At 36.4% G+C, this 13999-nt stretch overlaps 1 protein-coding gene across 1 annotated transcript in view; it reads right to left on the bottom strand.

Annotated features, from left to right (window-relative positions):
- Positions 1-314: 314 nt before the first annotated feature.
- Positions 315-13999, bottom strand: part of SCFD1 (sec1 family domain containing 1) — a 136825-nt gene continuing 123140 nt past the window's right edge. The window contains exons 24-25 of the mRNA XM_007180675.3: positions 6370-6438; positions 315-547 (exon numbers count right to left, since the gene is read on the bottom strand). Coding sequence (XP_007180737.1) covers positions 524-547; positions 6370-6438 — 93 coding nt within the window. The 3' untranslated portion in view covers positions 315-523. The remainder of the gene's footprint in view (positions 548-6369; positions 6439-13999) is intronic.

Below are 13999 nucleotides of genomic sequence, written 5' to 3'. Positions count from 1 at the left end.
AGGGATTTTATGTGATAAAATGTATGTAGGTGTGCCAGACAGAGAAGAGACATTAAAGTGGCTATAAAATCTAGAGGCAACATGGGAAACAAACCATGGGAAGGTAATTTTACAATTAAAATGCATACAATTTAGGAGATGTAGGAGATTCATGAACCAATCAAATAACACTTGTATAGTACATTCTTAAACTTTTACTAGCTTCAATCATAACATATTGGTTATTATATTAATATTTTAACATTATATTCAGACAGAGCTTTCCTTCCTTCCAAAGTACTTTCTTTCTCATTTGTCAAACATAACAGGAGAGATAATGTACAATGTTAAAATTTATTTCTGAAATGCTTTATTGTTTTAATCAGTACACATTATATTAAGTATAGAATTTCCTTAAAAATTAACAAATAACTCTAAGTTTCACTGTTAGGACATTGATATGAAGAAAGGAAACATCTGGCTCTTTTGACTTTTTACATTTATCCAAGTTCTAAATAGATTCTCATGTTAAGGTTCTTCTGTGTTATTTTTGTCCAAGTTGTGACAGCTAAAACAAAACAAAACAAAACATAAAATCATAAATATTACTGTTTTTAATCACAAAAGAAACTTGGGCTTCAATTATATTTGTAAACACCTTAAATGCACACTTTTATCATGGTAAAATCCAGGCTTTCTATTTCATGCACTGCATTTCTAGAATAATACACTTTCATTCAATATTCACCACTAACTCAAATGTTTAAGATTCGTAGATATTTAAAAACTGTCATGGCAAAAAGATGTGTAAACATTATATAGGAGTAAATTCAAGTAATGGAAAACAAAAACCTGAGAATAAAAAAATTAATATTAACAGTATGAAAATGTAAAGAAAAGCAACATCATGTGTGACTTTACTGCTGACAGTTCACTTTTCTATACATTTTATTTCTAAAGGAAATTAGAAATACATTTAATATATTTCTAAAGATAATTAAAAGGAAGGGAAAAGGCTTTCAATTCTGGAAGGCTGGGTAAACTATTGCACCAAGTCTATGAGAGAGAGAGAGAGAGAAATTATAAACTTTAAACAAATACAAAAACCAACTACCTGTAGGCAATGGGGAGCAACTGAAAGCAGGTGGCTTCTGGAACAGAATCAACACTTGGAAGGAGGGAATAGCATGGACTGAGTTCTCTGGTTCTGTGGCTCTTAGCCTGAAGGCAGGCCACAGTTGGTGCTATACTGGCAGCTAAAACTGACAGAAAACCTGCAGTCTTTCTGGCCTGAAAAACCAGAGGAAAGAGTTTGGGGGCAACTAAAGCTACTGGAAAGTGAGGGGGAAATCCTGGAGAGGGCCAATGTGAGGGAGCCCTAAATTCTGTATATAGACTTCCTAAATCTATGGTGAAACCCTGAACCACTCATGAATGAGAGAGACTAACAAACAGGTGGGATTTGAACTGCTGCCCAAGAGACAGAGTTTGGACTTTGGTTCTGACCAACACTCTTCAGAGAAATAGAATTCAGTTTCCAAAATATAACATTCAAAATGTAAAGGATACAATCTAACATTAGTAAACATATGAAGAAACAGGAAAATGGAGCCATTCTCTAGGGGGAAAGACAATGGAAACCAACAGTGAGATGATCCACGTGTAGTAATAATAGACCAGGGTTTTTTTTTGGCCATGCTGCATGGCATATGGGATCCTACTTCCCCAACCAGGGATTGAACCTGTACCCCTTGCATTGGAAGTGCAGTGTCTTAACCACTGGACCCCAAGGGTGGGCCCATAGTAGACCACATTTTAAAAGCAGCTAGGACAATATCCTCAATGAAATAATGAAAAATAGGCTCACAATGAATGAAAAAAGGAAATCTCAACATAAAAATATAAACTACATTATTTAAAAATACAAGTGAAAATTAAAGAACTGGTAAATACATCAAACAGCAGAATGGAGATAGCAGAAGAAAGACTTATTGAATCTGAAGACAGAGCAACTTATAGATGTTAAAGAACAGAATCCTCAGGGATTTGTGGGACACTATAAAAAGTTAAACATAAATGTAAATGGAGTCCCAAAAGGAGAGACAAAAATGGGCATAAAAATTCTTGAAGAACTAACAGCTGAAAATTCCCTAAATTTGGTGAAGGTATAAATTTATAGATTCAGGAAGCTCAGTGATCCCCAAGCAAGATACACAGAAGTCATGCATAGATACATTATAATTAAATTGCTGAAAACCAAAGATAATGATAAAATCTTGAAAGCACCAGAGAGAGATTATGCATTACATATAAATTTACACTGATCTGACCCTGAGAAAACCATAATTCAAAAAGGGTCATGTACCAAAATGTTCATTGCAGCTCTATTTACAATAGCCAGGACATGGAAGCGACCTAAGTGTCCACAACAGATGAATGGATAAAGAAGATGTGGCACATATATACAATGGAATATTACTCAGCCATAAAAAGAAACGAAATTGAGTTATTTGTAATGAGGTGGATAGACCTAGAGTCTGTCATACAGAGTGAAGTAAGTCAGAAAGAGAAAAACAAATATAATATGCTAACACATATATATGGAATCTAAAAAAAAAGGTCATGAAGAACCTAGGGGCAAGATCGGAATAAAGACGCAGACCTACTAGAGAATGGACTTGAGGATACGGGAAGGGGTAAGGATAAGCTGGGACAAAGTGAGAGAGTGGCATGGACATATATACACTACCAAACGTAAAATAGATAGCTAGTGGGAAGCAGCCTCATAGCACAGGGAGATCAGCTTGGTGCTTTGTGACCACCTAGAGGGGTGGGATAGGGAGGGTGGGAGGGAGGGAGATGCAAGAGATACGGGGATATATGTATATGTATAACTGATTCACTTTGTTATAAAGCAGAAACTAACACACCATTGTAAAGCAATTATACTCCAATAAAGATGTTAAAAAAAAATTTACACTGATCTGAATGGCTGCTGACTTCCTATAAGAAACAATGAAGGACAGACGACAGTGGACTGACATCTTTAAAGTGCTGAAAAACTGTCTATCAGAATTTTGTATCCAGAAAAAATATTTATATATATGTACATATGTACAGATGTGTGTGTGTATATATATATATATATATATATATATATATAATTATTTAAGAATAAAGGTGAAATAAAGACATTTTCATCTAATAAAAAATTAAGAGAACTCACTGCTAGCATACCAGAGCTACAGTGAATGCTAAAAGTTTTTCAGTCAACAGATGGAAATTAAAATCTATAAGTAGAGGGACTTCCCTGGTGGCACAGTGGTTAAGAATCCGCCTGCCAATGGAGGGGATACAGGGTTCGAGCCCTGGTCCAGGAAGATCCTACATGCCGCGGAGCAACTAAGCCCGTGCACCACAACTACTGAGCCTGTGCACTAGAGCCTGTGTGCCACAACTACTGAAGCCCACGCACCTAGAGCCCGTGCTCTGCAACAAGAGAAGCCACTGCAATGAGAATTTCCGTGCATCGCAACAATGAGTAGACTCCGCTTATGGCAACTAGAGAAAGCCCACGTGCAGCAATGCAGACCCAATGCAGCCAAAAAAAAAGAAAAAAAAGAAAAGCTATAAGTAGGGATGAAGAGCACTGGAATTTATATCCATATAAATGCAAAGATTTATGTCTTTATTATAAACATGACTGAAGCACAAATGGTAACACTGTCTACTGTCTTGTGAGGTTAATGATGTATGTAGATGTAAAATATGACAATCACAGCATAAATGTTGAGGGTATGTATGGTTGCAAGGTTTCTACATTTAACACAAGTGGCATAACAGAGCAACCCTAAATTCGTAATGCAGACATATAGCTAAAAAAAAATCTGTGGATGAATTAAAGTAGAATTCTAAAAAGTGTTCAAGTAATACAAAGAAAGGTAGGAAAGAGGAACAGAGGAAATAGTAAAGTGCTAGACCTAAATCTAATCATATTAATAATTACATTAGATGTTAACAGACCAATAGACTCCAATTAAAAGAGACTGTATAATGGTTTTAAAAAAAAACAACACAAGATCCAATTATATTCTACCTACAAGATATATGCTTTAAATATAAATTCATAGACAAGTTGAAAGTAAACAGATGGAAAAGTTATAAGATGCAAACTAAGTGTAAGAATGCTAGGGTGGCTATATTAATGTCAGATAAAGCAGACCTCAAGACAAAGAGCATTACCAGATATGTAGAGGAATATTGCATATAAAAGAATCCATTCATCAGGAATATACAATAATCATAAGTCTGTATGTACCTAATAACAGAACTTAAAAACACGAAAAGCAGAAATTGACAGAACTAAAGGAAGAGACAATTCCACAATCACAGTCAGAGATTTTAATACCAATCTTTCAATACCTGATAGAACTAGACCAAAAAAAAAAAAAAAATCAATAAAGACATAGAGGATCTAAGTAATGCTATCAACTACCTTGACCAAATTAATGTTTATAGAACCCTTCCTTCAACTTCTGCATAATGCATGTTCTTTTTTAAGTGCATATGGAGTGCTTAACAAGATAGACCATATGTTGGGCCAGAAAAGGAATTTAAATAAATTCTGAAATAATGAACTTATGTATAGAATGTTCTATGACAAAAAGGGAATTAAATTAGAAATGAGTATGAGTAAGATATCTAGAAACGCACAAATACTTGAAACAACAATAGATCTCTATACATTCGCTAAAGAATAAACTACCAGGTAAATTAAAGATATTTTCAACAATGGTAATAAAAACATAACATCAACATTTGTAGAATGTGGCTAAAGCAGTGTTTGGCAAGAGTTTAAATTTTATGATTTTCAATGCTTATTTTAGAAAAGAAAAACTAAAGTTAATGACTTAATGATTATCCAATATCAGAAGCTAGTAAAAGAAGAACAAAGTAAACCCAAAGTAATCAACACAAAGGAAATAATAAAAAGTAGAAACCAATGAACAGAAAACAAATAGAGTATAAAATAGATAAGTAATAAGAATCTCCAGTGTAAAAAAAAAATAAGTAAAATTCAAAAAAAATAAAATACAATTCAAGGGTTAAAAAAAAAGAAAACAAATAGAGGAAATTAGCATTAACACCATCTGGTTCATTAAAAGGATTAATAAAATTGAGAATCTTCTAGTTAACCTAACGAAGAAAAATTCCATTTACATGATGTTCTAAAATAGGCAAGACTAATCTATGGTGGAAAAACATCAAGACAGTGTTTTGGGAGCAGGCTTCGACTAGGAGCAAGGATTGGCTGGCAAAGGCCATAAAGGAACTCTGTGGTGTAATGGTTCTGTATCTTGATAGGGGTTTGGGTTATACTCAGGTGAACGAAACATCTGACAAAGTTAGGAATGTACACTTAAGATACGTGTATTTCACTATTGTAAATTTTATCTCCAAAGGTAAAACAACAACAACAAACTAAACAAATAATGAAATCTAGTTAATGATATTGGCAATGAAGTATTAAGGGGGAAGTGTACTGATAGCTACAATTTACTCTGAAATTAATAAAGGTGGAGCAAGGAATAGAATGAAGAATGGAAAGATGGACAGGTATCTTATAAAGCAAGTACAATAAAATGTTAATGGGGAGTATGCACGTGTTCAATGCAAATTCTCTTCAGTTTTTCTGTATGTCTGAAATTCTCATAATACCACTGGGCCACCACATTAAGGTTAAAAACACAAGAACCATATAATGTGGGTAAGAAACTTGTGCTAGAAAAAGATGCTAGGAAGAGCTGCTAAAAACGAACACAGGGTACAGTTATGATTTTTATGGCAGCCAAGGCAAAGGTGAATGGATATTATTGGTCAGCCTATTGAGCATCTCAGGTAGTTTAAGCTTTAAAAAGTTGAAGTTAATGTAATTACTGAGAACAGTAGTGGGAACAATAGTAAAAGAATGTAAAGACTGTACACCTCAGCTACTGCTGTCATTAACTTGCAAGGTGAATGTAATTCTGTTGTATCTACTGAGCACATACAACCCCTTAATAAGGTTACTTAATTTATCAGCTTGGCAAAGTCAGAAATGTGGACAGTATGTCAAGGAAATGCTGAACCGAATTTAGCCTAAGTGAGTAACACTACTCCAATTAAAAATTTTCTGAATTAAATTTACCTTTTCATAGATTTGGGATAATGGAAATGTTACTTATAAGAGTTTCCTTTATAGTTGTCCATGGTAAAACCTTACATTCTTTTAGCTCTATGGCTTTTAGTTTCAGCTGGTTCAGATGAACATGATTATCTTGCTCTCTTCTGAAAAATATCAACAGCAACTTAGGGTATGTTAACAGAAACAATCTAAAAAGTACACTTTACCTGTTTTATGAACTGTGTAGCATTAAAAAGTTCACTGCAGCCATATAAGATGTGCTTGCCTTGTTTCCCCTGTAAAAAATCAGATACAGAACTCAGATACAAGTAACAAGTAATATTTTCAATATTCCCAAGAAGAGGGGTTAAACCTAGTAAGACTTTTTGTTATTCTTAAAAGTTTTAATTTTTTTTGGGGGGGGAGTATTGGATTTTAGTGTACACATATCTATCCTAAAATTACATGGAATAAAGGAGTGAAATGGGCATAGTTTTTTTTTTTTCCTCAAAATATAGGTGGTAGGTACACTTCTAGTGCCATTTACACTGAAAACAGAAGGAATGTGATTACTGACACATTTCATGGGAGCCACAATTATTTATAAAATCTTAGGCCAACATTCTTCCAATGTAAGATCTGTAACTACTTGAAGAAAACATTCTTCAAGTTTTGTTACACTGGAAGTAGGATATGGTGTGAGTAGCATGGACTGTCATTTCAGGCTCATTTGTGATAATACAGTATTTATGTCTTAATATACCCTATTCCATTCTGTAACTCTATGAATTTCATTCTGAATTTTGACAGAATGTTGGAACCCAATTACAAGCAGTCAAAACTTTGTGACTGGACAATTTTGGTAAGTTCTTAATGCTGAAATTCTTACATGTATTGTGAACTTGAAGGCAAATTTGTAAGATTTCTTTTGTAAAGTAAAAAGTTTATTCCATAACAAAGCAAATATGATTAATTAATCAGGAACAAAAAGAATTACAGCTTTGTAATACAAGATAAGGATGTTTCTCTGTGATGTATGAGCCGAATAACATCGCTGGCTTAATAAATGTTCTAGTTGACCTTCTCTGAGAACAAGTAAAACGAAAGTCACACCTCACTCTCCTTTTCTTCAAAATGAGATGGTACGTGCAGCCATTAAATAGGGTCATATAATTGGGATTCTCGAGGCTATACTCACAAAAGGGTAGAGGTCACAGTACATAGGGAAACATGAGAGGGGTCCAAAACTTCTAGGCACAGCTCCCAGGACCCCATCTCAGTAATATGACACATTTCATTTTCAGTTGTGAACCACCAAGATACAGTGGAGATACCCTGGTCTCAGTGGAGCCCCAGTCTTGTCCAAGGAAGGGTCTTTTATACCTCTCTAATCACATAGCCAGAATCAGGCTCTGTGACTAGGCTTAACAGCAGAAACAAGAAAACATGACAGAAACCAGGTGCAAATCAATCTTTACATTTTCCGTTAAAGAATGTTGAGAAGCTAGTGCAAGTTGCCCCCTAGTCTATCTTGGACCCTAGCACAGGCCTATTTTAAACACTAGTTAATACATTTCATTCAGGGTTGGCCAAACGTTAGCACAGGGTATATTAACTAGCTGAGATTAATCTTGTGCTTATATAAGTACATTCCCTCTCCACTCTTGACAAGCTTTCTTAATTCTAATTATTTGTCATCATTTTTCATCTTTTATAGCATTTATAGAATACAAAAACAAAGATAAACACAAAAATTCTAATCTTTTGTATCATCCAGTAAGGTAGGTATAGCTTTAATTTTTAACACTGCAGTTTAGTAATATTTCAGTGTAAATTTATTCTTAATTATGCACAAATTTGATATTTCTTCCTTCCATTAAAAATTGAACTAATGTACTAATACCTTGATTCAATGTAACAATTAATTATTAACTAAATCTAGTTAATTCCCTAGCCAATCACCTTCCATCAAAAGAACAACTTGTGGTGGCTTTAAGTAAAATTCCCAATACATTTGGTCATTGATATCAGTATTATCAAATGTCTTGTTAAAAATCAATCCAATTAATTTTTATCAAATACATCAGTGTTATACCAAATAGCAGTTACATTGTAAGTTAGACTAACATCATTACTAAATAAATCACCTAGAACCATTATAGTATTTTCTTTGCCTTCCCAACAAAAATGGCACTTGCCCGTTGTTTTGTGAACTGGTATAAATCAAGTGCCATGTTAGATAAATTCTCAACTACAAGTCTCTTGTAGGCATAAGCCATAAGTTTTGTTTCATAGTACAAGGTTGCACTAACATGGGTTTCCAATGTCATGAGGGAGGCTGTCATAGACCTACTAGCTCAGTTTCCCCTGAATGGGGCTGAATGATAGGAAGAAGATGAAGATGAAGATTACTCAGAACAAAGGAAACAGTAAGACCAAACGGGATTAAAAAACAAAGAATTCTCAGGATAATTAAACTACATGTCTTAGCAGCTACTAAACATTAATGGCTCTATTAAAAACCCATAGGTAACAGCAAACTTAATGGTGAAAGATTGGATGCTTTATCCCTAAGATCAGGAAGAAGATAAAGAGGTCTGCTCTGGACTCTTCTATTAAATATTGTACTGGAGGTTCTAGCCAGGGTGGCTAGGCAAGAAAAACATTCCAGATAGGTTAAGGAAGAAGTTAAACTAATTCTATTCAGAGTTAACATGATCTTGTATATAGAAAATCCTAAAAATCCAAAAAAAAAAAAAAAAACTATCAGAACTAATAAATGAGTTCAATAGGGTTGCTGAACACAAGATCAATATATAACAATCAGATTTCTATACTGTTGCAAAAATGAAATGCAAACAATTCCATCCATAATAGCATAAAAAATACATAGGAGTAAACCTCAAAGAAATACAAAGCTTAAACTCTGAAAATAACAACAAACTGCAAAGGAACCAAAAAATGTTGAAAGAAAAAGATGTAAATAAACGGAAAAACAGTCCATGTCATGGATTAGAAGACTTAATAGTGTTAAGTTTTGGGGAGTATTTTCATCTTATCTATAGGTTCAATGAAATCCCTATTAATCAGAATCCAACTGCCATTAACAGCTGATCCTCAAATTCATACGGAATTGCAAGGAACCCAGAAAATCCAAAACAATCTTGAAAAAGGATAAAGTAGGAGGACTCACATATCCTGATTTCAAAACTTACTACACTGTAGTACCGGCTCAAGGATAGACCTATGGATCAATGGGATAGAGTTGAGAGTCCAGAAATAAACCCATACATGTATGGTCAACTGATTTTCAACAAGCCTGCCAAGACTGTTACCAAAACGCAAGTCCATGTGCCTGACGCACAGTGAGGCCAAACAATACCAAGACATCGAAGTTTGGAACAGAGAAAGGTTTATTGCAGGGCCATGCAAGGAGATGGGTGGCTCATGCCTTAAAATCCCCAAACTCCCCGAAAGCTTTCAGCAAAGACCTTTTTATAGGAGAAGTGAGGAAGGGCTTGGTTAGTTGTTGCAAACTTCTTGGTGTCAGATCCTTTGTTCTTGAGGTCAGGTCATGGTCAGGTAACAATGTTCCTGTAAATCTCCACCAAACAAATGTTATTCTCTGTTCTGACAAGAAAGGGCAAGGTCCCAAGGCACAACTTTCACCTTCCAAGGTCCAGGTCCTGGCTAAGAGGAGGCAGATCTCAGTTGGTGGCTCCCTCAGGGCCAGGTCCCCAGACCCTGCCCAGCTGTCATCACTGAGGGAGCCAGGCACCCAGGACCCAACTGGCCCTCAGGCTCCTCAGGCCGCCCAAATGGCGGGGGCCAGGTCCCGCAGGCTGTGTCCCATGCAGACTGCCGCCGCCATCAGGTCATGGAGGTAGGGATGGGGGAGAGGTTCACTGCCACCTCAAGGCCCGTGCCTGGCCAGTGGGTGGCCTTGGCGAGGGCTCTAGAGCTCTGCAGGACACAGCCCCCAGCCTGTTCCCTGGCGCCCTCTAGCTCATCTGCTGGCCTGAGGCTGGGTGAGCTGGAGGGCCCCAGGGAGGAGGCCAGGATCTGCCTCTTACCTCGCTCCACCTGATGACCACCACTCTGCCGACCAATGACTGAGTGGGACCTCCTAACCCCGGCTCTAGTTAGTGGTCTCTCAGTAACCGTTGCCTGGTAATGGGTTGCCCAGTAATGGCACCCAGCAAAGGCTGCGTGCTAAGGGCTGCACACTGCCTCCCTCTATTACAAGACCACTCAGTGGGGAAAAATAGTCTTTTCAATAAATGGTGCTAGGACAACCTGGATAGCCATATGTAAAAGAATGAAGCTGGACTTTATTCTATACACAAAAATTAACTCAAAATGGATCAAAGACCTAAATGTAAGAGCAAAAACTATAAAACCTATAGAAGAAAACACAGGAGTAAATTTTCATGACCTTGGCTTTGGCAAAGAATTCCTAGATATGACACCAAAAGCACATGCAACAAAAGAAAAAATAAAGGTTTGTACTTTAAAGGACACCAGGTAGAAGGTGAAAAGATCAAAGAATGGGAGAAAATATTTGCAATCATATATCAAGATAAGGGACTTGTATCTAGACTATATAAAGAACTCTTACAAGTCAGTAGTAAAAAGGCAAAATAACCCAATTAAAAAATGGGCAAAGGATCTCAACAGACATTTCTCCAAAGAAGATATACAAATGGCCAATAAGCACATGCAAAGATGCTTGACATCATTTAAGTCATCATGGAAATGCAATCAAAGCCACAATGAGATACCACTTCACACCCACTAGTAAGGCCGAAATCAAAAAGTCAGATAAGTCCTGGCAATGATGTGGAGAAATCAGAACCCTCATACACTGCTGGTGGGAATGTAAAATGGTGCATTTTACATTGTTTTTGGAAACAATCTGGTAGTTCCTCACATGGTTAAACACAGTTATTATGACCCAGCAATTCCAAATACATGTTTACATAGAATTACACTGGCCCATTACCTATGGTTCCAGGTGGACAGCAATAGGTTTTACCCAGAATAGACACTCATTTTGGATTTGGACTTATACACCTGGTGACTAAAACAAATACCTTTAACACCTTTAACATCACAGCAGAAACTGTTTCAATTTGGACTTCCTTTATATACATCACTTGACAAAGGAACCCATTTTGCTGCAGGTGCAGTTCAACAGCATGCTAAGAAGCATACACAATAGACCGACATCATATACCTTACCAAACACAAAGTAGTGGACTGACTGAAAACTGAAACTGACATTTGAAACATCTACTTTCTAAATTAGGCACATCTCTTTCTAATAAGAGACAGAAAGAGTGGCTTGCATGACAGAATGTGTGTTAAAACATAACAGGCATTTAATTAAAGGGGGAATCAACAGCAAAGAGATTGTTGAGATACCTTAGGAAAAACAGGGGAGGGAGGAAGTGGGGTAGTAACACAGAAACCACTAAAAATTTCTCCTGCAATTCTAAAAATGTTTCTTTTTCTCTGCCTGATCCTGTAGTACAGGGACATGAATCACATTTACAAGGTCTGAAGAAAGGATTAACTGCAAGCAAGACATCAAGACAATACCTCTAAATCTGTCTGAGGAATGATGGTATGGGATGTTTCTTCTTTTCATCTGTGTAAACTGGGATTAATAGTTTCTGCATCTGTACTAACCAGTGGATAACACAGTCCTATAAACTCGCACTTATCCTACTTGCCTCCTATGACTGGGAATGAAGAAAGGGGAAAGTACTGGCCAATCTCATACTGTTGCCAGCTCTGTGCATCAAGCGTCTTGCTGAATCTGATCGTCTTCTAAACAAAGGGCCAAATTCTGGGTAAGAATTAATGACACATGGACGATGGAGAAGTCTTGATTCTCAGGAATGTAGCCAATAAGTAAATAATACCAAAAAAAGAAAAGAAAAAGCTAATATCATCTTGGTACCTTGCAAGAGGCTGAGAGCAACAGAATAATACTCTTACCTATATTTATAGATGCCCATAACACCTGCAGAAATAGCCTCCTTTATTTGAAGCTGAAGGTCCAAGATGGGTTCTGGGAGGTTTATGAAGGATTTAATCTGGGCTTATTCACGTGCTATGTTTTGATGATGCCAATAACATCTAGGGGATAAACACCTAGAATAATTCTAATGCTTCCTTTTGTTTTACGTATTCTCATTTTATAGGTTTTATATATTCCAGGGCACCCCTTTCGGGAGGCAAAATTAGGATATTGTTGCTGCTCAAATGTGTACAAAAGAAACTGTTCAACAAAAGAGCCAAAGACCATTGTGTAAATATGAACCTGAGTGATGATCTGTTAAGAAAGGTGCCTGGATACAGGGACATAAAATACCTGTAACATGCCTGATGAGTCATAGTATCATGTGCCCTACTACCTATACACCATGTTTTTGTGGGTGGAGGGTAATAATCAAGGTAAAAAAAATATTTTGTAACCTGAAACCAAGTAAAGAATAACTTGGTGGGCTTACATATCTACCACTGATAACCCTGATGTTGTTCTGATGGAGGTGATTGATCAGAGAAAGAACTAGACTTAGTTAATAAACAATTAATTGTTACATCGATTCAACTTATTAATACATTCACAAAATTAAAATTTCTGTGGTGAAGAGAGGTAAGAGTTGTGAGGCCTAACCATGATTAAAAACAAGTTTGCACTGGAATATCTGGTAAACTGCAATGTTTCTTTAAAGTTATACCTGCGTTTCAGTCACTACACTATACAAATGGTTAGTATTTTGGTTTTTTATCCTTCCTGTTTTTCTGTCCTATAATGTAAAAAAAAAAAAAAGCAGAAAGAATGCTGACAAATGTAATTATGAAAGCTTAACCAAGGATGGGGTATAAGTACAGGATTAATTTCAGCTGGTCTGTTGTAACCCTGTGTTTATCCTTGGGAACACACCTGGAACCAATCATGTTGTTGACCCTTGGCCAAACTTGAATGAAATAGATTAATATAGTCCTGCCCAAGGTTCACAGACCGACCAAGGGACAACTTGCACTAGCTTGTCAGCACTGTTTAAAAATAAAAATTGTACAGATTGATGGTTTACACCTAGTTTCTGTTATGTTCCCTTGGTTTTTGCCTTTGAGCCTAGTCATGCAGCCTGATGCTGGCTATGTGAACAGAGAGGGGTATAAACGACCTCTCCTAGTATAAGACGGATGCTCCCCTGAGACCAAGGTATAGATCTTAGTGGTGGTTCACTTTCTGAAGCATGTTACGTGCAACTGAGCTAGGATCCTTGGAGGTACCTGGTGGTTTTGAAGCTCTGGGACATCTGCCTATGTATTCTTTTCTCCTGCTGTACCAAAACCTCTACCTTTATTGAAGTCTTATGTAATACAGGACATAAGGAGTAATCATTATTCAATATTAAGTGAATAAATGAAGATTACAAAATGTCATTGCAACAGTCACTAGTTCTGTTGCCTCTACATTTTAAATGGTGTTTTTGCTCTTCAAGTTACACCTTTCCCTTCATATTCTTTTGCTTAGTTGTCTGTCACTCCCTGCTGCTGTCAGTTTTGAATAGCACACCACTTCTAATGTGCTACCTCTAAAGCACCTGTTTGCTGGAAAAGCAGACATTCCAAGTTTGTTCGAAGTATGTTGCTGACTTAGGTCAATAAGATGAGAGAAAAGTGCTTATTATTCAGGTAAATGGGGCTCAGTAAATCATCTCACCAAGGGAGACTTTTTTGGAACAGGGGCTTATTTGAGGTATCTAAACATTTAAAGTCAAAATAAGAGAGCTGCAAAGTACATTACATCAATAAGATACATTATTTTCCAAATCAAGT

Source organism: Balaenoptera acutorostrata, chromosome 3 (assembly GCF_949987535.1).
Source record: "Balaenoptera acutorostrata chromosome 3, mBalAcu1.1, whole genome shotgun sequence".
Lineage (NCBI taxonomy): Eukaryota > Metazoa > Chordata > Mammalia > Artiodactyla > Balaenopteridae > Balaenoptera > Balaenoptera acutorostrata.
This window is presented reverse-complemented; position numbering and strand designations above follow the sequence as displayed.